The following is a 10,079-nucleotide window of genomic DNA, read 5'->3' as shown; positions in this document are numbered from 1 at the left end:
GTGGTGGTGGTGGTCCTGCTGCTGGCATTCCACTTCCCGGGTGAGATGACTGTGGTGGTGGTGGTACCATCTGCATATTTGCCAAAGGTTTTCTTCCAAGCTCCTCTGTTGACGAAATGTTTTTCTTCTCCCCCAAAGAATTAAGCGAGGTTGCCGTATGAAGAATAAGACGATTTAGAGTAAATTGGGGTACTTCAGGTGAAGGTGAAGGCACAGCGTGTCGAAGGGAGGCCATGAGATCCTTTGACTTCTCATACATTCCAACCTCCTGTAGCCAGAGTACCTGCATGTAACGGAACGCCACCATATATCGTTCTGGACAGAGAGGCAGTCCATGGCGAGGTTGCGGACTGTTTCCACTATCGTTGGCGAGAGAAACCTGTTTATCTAGGTGACGACGAATATGATCAAGAATATTGGTCAGTAGTGTCGATTTGGGTGATATGAATACCACACGAGAACGCCGTGGATTATAGCGACCACCCAGTATGCCTAATCGTGTCCGAAGGAGATCCATAACACATTGTTGTTGTGGTTGAATTGCCCGACCAGGGGGAGGTGTTCCCATAGGAGTCAAATGAGCCAATAAGAAACAACAGTGAGCTTCCTCAATCATACCCTCATCTATCAATGTGTCACCAAGTTTTATCAGTCCTTCCGCACTTTCTTTGGTAAAATTTGATACCATGATCGCTGCATGCTGCACCCATGAATCCTTAATTAGGTAGCTGCTATTATTATTATTATTGCTTTTGTTGTTGTTGTTATTGTTTTCCTGAGCTTCCGAAAAAGGGGTTATCTGCTCTACAGACTGCTTTGGTGGCAAAAACGGTGGAAGTGGCATCTCATTAAACATACAGTAAGCATGTGCCAATGGAGAATACGGGTCTAGTTCTTGCCCCACTACGGCACGAATAACACTCATATAGTGTTCCTTCTTTGGGCACATCATGGCGATGATGATGGCATGGGAATAGAGGCAATGTTTTAAGGCAACCTCCACTGCACCTTCACGATCTCCTGAACACAAAAGTTGTTGAATTTCTTGTAGTCCTTTAGGGGAAACCTGAACTGGATGCAAATTCAGTGGATAATTTGGGGATTTTTCATTTGTTATTGGTACCTGTTTAGCTACTGTAGAAAGTATTTCAATAAGAGTTTTTTGTCCACCATTACGCCACTCAGGTATGGGGTCATGCAACATAAAAGTCAATACTTCACGCAATAAAGGAGATACATCTGGAAGTTGTTGTAGCACCGCTTGCAGGTCCTTCAAAGGAAGATTACAGTTAAGATCAGATGTAAGAGGAGAACTCGCCAACGTTTGCAGCGTTTTCACATAATCCTCACCAGCTCTAGAACAACTCGTATTCTTAACATGTCCAGAGAGCATTTCAGCAATATGAGTTGACCTCAGAAGTACTGAGGTACCAGGTTGAGATGGATTAACAATTGTGATTACATATCCAGTAGAGGTGCAAAGAGCAAAGCACGGTCTTCTAGTAGGACGTTGCTGTTTGGTTGTTGGCTTCATTGCCGTTGTTGGTTTTGTTACCGATACCGAATGATCATCAATAAAAGGAGAAATACCACTATCCTTCTGTAAAACAACTGGTTGCTTTGACATCATTTGGACTGGGACTGAGGGTAATGGTGGTAGTGATGGCTTTGTTGGTGCCAAATTTGTATCTGTTACACTAGCGACACCTTGTGTGGAAGCTCCAACAAATTTTGATTCGTGGGCATCAGCAATTGTTTCTCTTTTCTCTTCTAATTCATCAGGAAAGGAATCTGCAGCAGGTAACCTATGAGCAGGATCAGCCTCAATAAATACCGGTTTCATTTCGTCAATATCTTCCTCTTGTACCCTTTTTTCTGTATTATCTTCCCGATAAGGATTATCTACGCAGGATGTACCATTCGTCATAGGAGTCTGTGCATGCAATGTCAAGGTTACTTCTTGTGACTCTTGGCGTGACGGTGGGAATGGTGCCGGAGAATCTTCTGTTATCTCGTTTCCTCCTTCAAGAGGTCGTGTTGTGTATAATCTTCGAAGATTTGTATCACCATTTCGCGGTGTGTGTAACCCTGGATGTGTCATCTGCGAACCCATGTCCATTAAAGGGTCTGTTCTTTCCCTAAGATTTTTGAGGGGAGCTTTTGATCCACCACTTGTAGTAGGATTAACAAAAGCCCCAGGTACAGGTGGTGGAAGTGTTGATTCAACATCTGATGTGTTTTTACTGTTAGAGAGAAATCCAAATTCTTGCATTTCTTCTGGTGGAACAGTATTTCGTCTTGGTGGTGGACCTGAACTATCATTGCCTGTGTCAAGAATACTAGATGTTCCTTCATTTACAGCATTTAACGCATTTTCCGCATTAAATGGCGTCGCAAAGGCGAAGGGTGCGTCCTCTGCTTCAGCCCCATCCTCTGCATCTGGAAGAAGCTTTTCACCTAGCTTATGCGACTGTATATCGCTGGCACTCTCATTCTTAAGCACTCCAGTGTCCAGAGACGTGAGTCTCTCATCTGCAAAACTGCTAAGAAGGGAACCATCAGTTTTATTTACCGGAAATGAACCTGAAGGAAACGCTGTCTCAGATGCCTTTTCTACATTTACCGAATGTGAAGGGACTAATAATGCTTGTGTTTCAACAAGATGGGGAAATTCTGAAGACATGGTTGGGGGAACACTCACAGGAGTTTTGTTCCTAAACTTCTCTTCTACTGGATCTGAGACCAAGGAGAGAAGAGATCCACCGCCCTTTATCTCATTTCTCATCATTAAACTAGGTGCTGGAGGTGGCCTTTGATCATGCTGAAGTGTATTTTGCGGTTCTTGCCCCTCTTGTTGATGTTCTTGTCCTTGTTGTTCTTGGTGTTGATGATGTCGCTGTTGTTGTTTTTGTTCTTGTTCTTGTTGTGGGCGTTGTCTTTCTTCATCATGCGTCCTTGTACTACTTGAACGAGAACACGCACCAAATTGAGTACCACCGTTAGCTCGAGGGAGTGAAAGTAATGAGTGAAGTGGAGTCTGAGGGCGTGAATCTCTTGGAGTTCGTTCACGCCTCGTTGCGCTCGTTGAAGGCCTCAAAAATTCTGGTGGTTCCTTTTTTAGCAAATGAGCGAAGTAAGAAGTTTTTCTTGGGGTAGTGGTCCCACGGTGCTTCTCTGCACTTGAGAGTGCAGAGTGAAGATTGCCCAGCGAGGGTGCTCGTAGTGCTACGGTAGGGGAACGAGAGTAAGCCGACGGGGTATCTGCAGAATTTACTGTGTCTAATTTCCGGAGACCCGTCAATCCAGTTGATGTCTCAGTTTGCCCTCCCCCAGTATGAAGAAGAGTCGGAGTTTCCCTGGATGCAGATAAACTTGGATGCTGATGAAGTTCCTCCTGTTTGTGTGGCAATGGCGTTTGCTGTTCGTGGCTCTGTTGCATTTTTGCCGTTGTTGTTGTCGTTGATGATGATGGTGGTGGTGGTGGGGGTGGGGGTGGCAACTGCTGCTCGTCCCGTAAATGATACTTTTCTTGAGGTTGTTGTTGTTGTTGTTGTTGTTGTTGTGGTCTCTGCTGTTGATCCCCAAACGTCTGCCGTTCTTCTTCTGGTAGTCCCTGATGGTGTGGTGCAGTGTAAGGAGCATTGGAAGCTGGCCTGACATCGCCTACTTGCGTACCGGGCATCAATGGAGGCTTGTAGAGTGGCTGGCGCGGCGGTAGTACAGATGCCGATTTCACTCCTCCCATCACACCGCTATTGCTGTTGCCGCCCATTCCCATAGTGGAAAAGGGATTGTGCGCCAACACCTTGGCCCTCCCCTCTGGGGAATGTTTTTGTTGTTGTGATGATGATGATGGTGGTGGTGGTGGTGGTTGTAGTTGTTGTGGTTGCTGTTGATGATATTGTTGTTGTTGTTGTTGTTGTTGTTGTTGTTGTTGTTGTTGTTGTTGCAATACCGAGGCATTAGTGGGACACGGTGGTGGTCCTCCGGCTTGCATAAAGGCAAATGGGTCATTTTCTCCCGGATGAGTCATCGCGCACAGATGTTGATGATTCTTAAGTGTTGATGGACGTCTTGCAGATGAAGAAACCTAGAAGTAATATATATATTACTGTGTCTCTGTTTGAGTCCCCTTACTTCGCCCCACAAAAAAAAAAGGGAAAAAAAAAAGAAATCAAATAACGAAGCTCAGTTTAAGCTTCCAGAGCTGTACTCAAAATAAAAGAAAAAAAAAACGGAAGATTACTAGAAGAATAATATTAATGGGAAATATACTGTAATTCAAAGAGAAATAAAAAAAAAAAAAAAAAAACATTTTCAACCTCAAAACACCAATCGTTACGGTGCAACACTTGAAACCAAGGATAAAGAACAAGAGCAACTACAACCACAAAAGAAACAAAAAAAAGAACATTATTTAATCATCTAACAAAGAGCTCAATACACCACTTTTTCGTCGTCTAGATGCTATAGTAGTAGTAGTAGTAGTAGTAGTAGTAGTAGTAGATGTACCCCCAGTAGAGGTATTGGAAACTACTTTTGATACATCACGCTCTTTCTTCGTCAATGTCAGGTCCATACCGTCTGAGTCTGAATCTGAGTCATTCATAAAGACATTCTGCCGCTTTTCTACCATTGTTTTTGATGTTGTTAATGATGATGTTGATATTGTTGTTGATGATTGTGGTTGTGGTTGTGCTTGTGGGGTTGGTGCGGATACTGTTGTAGTGGCAGGAGCGGTAGAATATTTTGCTGTGATGACTGCTGCTACTCTCGCCTCCTCCCCGGCGTCATCTTTTGATTGCTGCTTCTCTGCCTCCTCGCGCCAAGAACGAAGTTGTGCCTCAAAGCGCTGATAAGCCTCTTCCTCCTCAACACTTAGTTTCTTCAATGAACCATGATCATCACCTTCCTCCTGTTGTTGTTGTTCTTCTTCTTCTTGTTCTTCTCCTTTTACTTCCTCTTGTTGTCGTTGTCTTTCTCTCGATTGAATAGCATTCAACAGTTCATCCCGTGTATCTTCCTCCAATCTCCCTGCCCGCGACTCCACAAGTTCTTCAATGAGGCGTTCTCTCTCTTGTAACTCTCGCATTGCCTCATTCTCCCGCTCCAATGCCTCTAATGTGCCTTTCTCCGCCTCTTCTGCCGCCTGCTGCGCTCGAACCTCTTCATTAATTTGATTTGTACCGTAAAAATCTCCCTCACCTCTTCTACAGTTGCGACTACAATGATAGCCACCTGTTAATTTTGCGGTTTCATAGTCTGTCTTTAGATATATATGCCCCTTACAGAAGATACAACGAAATTCTAATTCCCAGATGCGTATACCCATGTACTTCTCTTCCGTCGCTCGACGGTTCACATATCCATGTGTTCCTCGTGCAATACGGCGGTTGCAGTGAAGACAGATGATATTAAACGGAATAGCAAATGTCTGTCGAATAGCCGTTTTAGTTTCTACATCACCTTGTTGTTGTTGTTGACGCCCTTCACGACGTTCACGTTTTCGATTCCGCTCCTGCTCATCTTCAAGCTTGCGATAATCGGTATCGGGTGCGAGGTAGTAGCCAGAGCTATACGTTGCGTTAATCTTCGCCATGTAAAGCACTAAGTTTCTAGTCCTCTAAGATACTATATTATGTTTTTTTTTATTTTTATTTTTAATCTTCTTTATTGTTGTTATTTCTTGTTCCTTCACTCAAAATTTTCTTTTTCCGTACACACACAAACAAACAAACACACAACGCTCTAATAAGAAGTAAAAACAGAAAAAAACAGAAAAAAAAAACATAAAAAAGGGTACACATTCATACACATGAGAATAGAATAGCACAACCATTGGTGTGATCATACAAACTACGCAACAATAGAGGAAAAGAGAAAGAGAAAGAAATGAAAAAGAAAAACACTATAGTTTATGACTTACTCTTTCCACTCCCTAACCCCCTAAAAAATAGAGACAAGAAAAAGAAAGAAATAGTTCTGGTATTCTTCTTTAGTTTCTTTGGGGAGACGGGGATTTTCTCATATATCATGCTAGATCTATATAGTAATCCCCAATGAAGTCTAAGTGACTTTTTTTTCTTTGTTTGTTATCTATGAGAGATTGAGGGTTAACAAAAGAAGTGGGTGGAGACGCCACAAACGTCTCTGATTCACCTCCCCATATATATATATATATATATATATATATATAATCAAAGATATTTATGGTTTAATTAACTTTCAAAGGCTTAAACCCCACAATAAATAATTTTTTTATAAAGGATAAATGTGAAAATATTTTTTTTTTTATTCGGTAGTAGTAGTAGTAGTTGTTGTTGTTGTTGTTTACCTCTAGCAAATGGAAGTAATATCACTGGATTCCTTTCTTCAAGCTCCAAATAAAAAAAAAAAAGAAAAACTGACAAGATAAAAAAAATGTTGCCAGAAAAACCAAAACTAATTTCTCATTTATTTTTCTTTTTGAATGGGATTTTCTTTTTTTTTTTTTTTTTCTATCCTTTTATATCCATTTACCTTTATTCTCCAAATGGAATGGAGCTCAATTCTGGGAATCTCCTTAATTCCTCATTTAGAGTGAGATAAAAGATTGCAGTTTGGCATTTATACTATTCTGAATCTCCTTCTCCTGTTGTTGCCTCATTTCATCCCCTGCAGTACCGCCGCCAACAGCTGACATTTCACCTTCTTTATCCTTAAACACCACTTGATGCCATTTGGAGAAGACATCCGCAATCGGCATCCCTTCTTCACTCCACAGTAATGAACTCCAATGCGCCAAAGAAGAAGTTGTATTCTTTATCATCATCTTCTCACGAATTAAAACCACCTCTGCCGTTGGCATTCCAAGCCAATGTCTCTCAAAGTGTAGAAGTGACGGCATGACAGTTGAGAGTAATTTTTGTGTTTCTGTTACGTTCATTCCTTGTTGCTTACATCCACATACGAGTTCCTTGAGAACCATTGAGAATGGTTGATATAAAATAACACTAACTCCTGTTTGTAGTCTATACCGTAAAAGAGGAAGATTATGATATCGGTTTAAAACAGAAAGCGCACCGTGAAACTGCGGATATGCCTCACGTATCTGCTGCATTTCACAATTGTTGCTATTCTTCAAAAAGTCTTCTATCAACTTATCGTACAAACCCTCTTCCTTTTCATATTCGGTGGTTTCTGTATACATATCGTGTATATCACAACCACTAGCGTCCACAACACAGACCGGCATTTTAGACTCAGACTGCATGTGAGCGCGCAGTCGTCGACACTGCGACAAGACAAGCGCCGCATCCTCGCCTTCAATGGCAATAACGTTTCCTCCCTTTTCGGGAAAAGAGAAAAATCTTTTAACAGCATCAAAGAGGGAAACGCATCCTAATTTAGCTGGTGTAAAGTACAATGCAGCTGTAATCCAATCTTCCTCATTGTCGCCCACAATATTATTATTATTATTGGCATTATTCATTATAGTTGACGATGGATTAGATACAGGGGTAACTAAGGAGAGGACAGGCATCTTTCGATAATATAATGCGTATGCCACAGCACCACTCTTTTCATCTTTTGAATCCGTAACAAAGCATTCAAAACGATGCATAAGAGGAACATTATTCTTCACCAACGACCAAACATCATCCCTTTCCTTTTCCCAGATGTTTAAAAACGCCAATGGATCTGCAGCATCCTTCTCAGGAACTGTGTAAATCTTGGCATCCTTGCAAAAATCACGGACAACTGTAGTGATATGATTTAACAGTTCTGTATCCTGTACATCTGTGTATACTGTCACCTGCTCTATTGTGCACATGTTCTTTTATTTTTCTTCTTTTTTTTTTATTCTTTTTTTTTTGTGTTTCCAGTGGTTAGGTGTGTAATAAATGTGCCTATGTATTAATCCACAATGAAGAAAGCAAATACCAAAGAAAAGAAAAAAACGAAATATGATGTGTACCTGTGAAGCCACAGCAACTCCTTAATTTTTTTATTTATTATTTGTATCCCCTTTTCAGGGTTTAGCAAAAAAAAAAAAAAAAGCAGCGAGGATGATGACAAGGGGATAAAAAAAAAAAAACAAAAAAGAAAAGAAGCAATAAATGTAGAAACAGAAGTATTAGTGGTATACACAACTCAAGGTTGTGTGTTTGTCCTGTTGTTATTTTTTTTTTTTTTTGTTTGTTTTGCTCCCTCCTACCCTCTTTTGTTCTCTCCTCTCACCACTATATGTACATCATTGTAGGGAAACATTAAGAAAGAAAAGAAAAGAAAAAAAAAAAGTTGAACTAATTGCGAAAACTCCAAACCCCACGTTACCAGGTGTCCTGTAAAAATCCAAATAAATTACACTGGTAAACACCGCTAACAGTACCACTAAAAAAAAAAGAAGAAGAAACGCACAAATTTAGTCGTTTTGTTTTCTCACCCTTCTTTGTTTCTTCTGTTTTGTTTATTTCTTTTTTTTTTTCTTTTGCTCCTTTGAAACCCCCTCCTCCTCCTCCTCCTCCTCACCATTCACCACTTCTTCCATGGTTCATAATTTTTTTTTTTTCTTTCCATCCATTTTTTTTCTTTCTTTTTCTTTTTTTCTTTCTTTACAATTCGGTCCACTTGATCTTCTCTTTAACTACACCAATGCTGCAGGATCTTCTCATGCAGGGCCGCGGCGTGGGCGTCCGACTTTAATATCGCCTCCCCCGCAGAGACGACCTCCCAACCGGCGAAAGCGACCATACTGCCCATCCACGACCAGGCAAAGTAAAGTGCGATCGATGTGGTCATCCATGATGGGCAAATGGAAGCGAATAGAAACTGGAAAATACCACCATTACTACTGTGAAGATCCGCCACTCGCAGAGGTAATGCGAAGAGTGTCCATACAAGTGTGAAGAAAACCAATAAACTTAACACGAGTCGCAGTTTTAGGACCGTTACGGCCGCAGTGGACTCGGAGTGTGCTTCAAGGAGAGCAAAGCGAGCGACATTCCAACGATCCACACGGTGTTGAATATCAGACTTTCGCGCTTCTTTCTGTAGACGCACCAATTCATTCAGGTTAGCCATTGGTAATAATTCCGCCCCTTCCACATCTCCGTTAACATCATCCTCTTCATCTGCATCTACATAACTGGAATTGTTGTAACTTTCTCGTTGTATTACCAATTCAGCCACAGAGTGTGGTGGCTTGCGACGGGCTCTTTCTGCAGTCAAAGCAACATTAGGATCATCAGCGAGGAGACTCAAAAGATGTTCGCGTGGCATTCGATCACCAAAGAAAATCCATGTGAGGACAGTAGTTAAAAGAACACATGGGAAAAAAGAATAAATAATAAAATTCCAATAACGGTCTACCAATACATTGTGGAGAGTAAGAGCAGTATTTAGTCCCCTGTGAAACCAACGAACTTGTTGACAATGCCACTGTTTTTCTGGTGATTGATGTTCCTTTAGCCGATCATTCATAACATTGCGCACTCGACGAATATTTTCTAGATGCACCTCATCTGTAGCATCCTTGTTACTGTTGGGTGCATTTCTCCTTACATTTGCAGCATTACTATAAGTTCCTGATGACGGTATTTTTCGTATTGGCTCATTTATCTTGTTATCCTCTTGGCTTGTCTTTCCTTCTTTCTTCTGTTTCATCAGGAAATCCACGTAGGAGTCTGGGCATCCAAGTCCATGTTTAAGGCAGGCCGCATGCACGCCCAAGTGTTTTGGGGGCTCTGGCGGTGTTTGATGGCCTTCCTCCTTTAACTCCTGTAATAGACGGGCGACGGTTTCATCATTCTTTCTCACCCCACCCGTATGAGATTCAGTAGTAACAGAAGCAGATGATAAGGATGGAGAAACAACACAGAAAAGAAACAGCAATAAGCTTACTGCTATCACGAGACGCATGTTTTTTCCTTTTTTTTTTCTTTTGCGCTGTTGTTGTTGTTGTTTATCTTTTTGTTTTTATTCCTCTTGTCTTTGATCTATATATGAATATACCGGTTTCGCCTACCCTTATTGTGTTTATCTTTTTTTCTTTTTTTTTTCTTTCTTCTACGGGTGTTGTCTTTCTTTCTTTTTTTTTT

At 41.2% G+C, this 10,079-nt stretch overlaps 4 protein-coding genes across 4 annotated transcripts; all 4 read right to left on the bottom strand.

Annotated features, from left to right (window-relative positions):
- Position 1: 1 nt before the first annotated feature.
- On the bottom strand, positions 2 to 4,033 carry TM35_000092390 (uncharacterized protein; the record flags this gene model as incomplete). The annotated part of the gene is made up of 1 exon (XM_029024478.1): positions 2 to 4,033. A coding segment is annotated over one exon (4,032 nt), but the record flags the coding sequence as incomplete, so codon positions are not given.
- A 384-nt stretch (positions 4,034 to 4,417) lies between these two features.
- TM35_000092380 (uncharacterized protein) lies at positions 4,418 to 5,599 on the bottom strand (the record flags this gene model as incomplete). The annotated part of the gene is made up of 1 exon (XM_029024477.1): positions 4,418 to 5,599. One exon carries the CDS (start codon positions 5,597 to 5,599, stop codon positions 4,418 to 4,420), a length of 1,182 nt encoding a protein of 393 aa, XP_028884254.1.
- A 975-nt stretch (positions 5,600 to 6,574) lies between these two features.
- Positions 6,575 to 7,813, bottom strand: TM35_000092370 (uncharacterized protein; the record flags this gene model as incomplete). The annotated part of the gene is made up of 1 exon (XM_029024476.1): positions 6,575 to 7,813. One exon carries the CDS (start codon positions 7,811 to 7,813, stop codon positions 6,575 to 6,577), a length of 1,239 nt encoding a protein of 412 aa, XP_028884253.1.
- An 809-nt stretch (positions 7,814 to 8,622) lies between these two features.
- On the bottom strand, positions 8,623 to 9,900 carry TM35_000092360 (uncharacterized protein; the record flags this gene model as incomplete). The annotated part of the gene is made up of 1 exon (XM_029024475.1): positions 8,623 to 9,900. One exon carries the CDS (start codon positions 9,898 to 9,900, stop codon positions 8,623 to 8,625), a length of 1,278 nt encoding a protein of 425 aa, XP_028884252.1.
- Between the last annotated feature and the right edge of the window lie 179 nt (positions 9,901 to 10,079).

Source organism: Trypanosoma theileri, assembly GCF_002087225.1.
Source record: "Trypanosoma theileri isolate Edinburgh chromosome Unknown TM35_Tth_9_V1, whole genome shotgun sequence".
Taxonomy (NCBI): Eukaryota; Euglenozoa; class Kinetoplastea; order Trypanosomatida; family Trypanosomatidae; genus Trypanosoma; species Trypanosoma theileri.
Note: the sequence above shows the minus strand (reverse complement) of the source record. Positions and strands in the feature narration are given on the sequence as shown.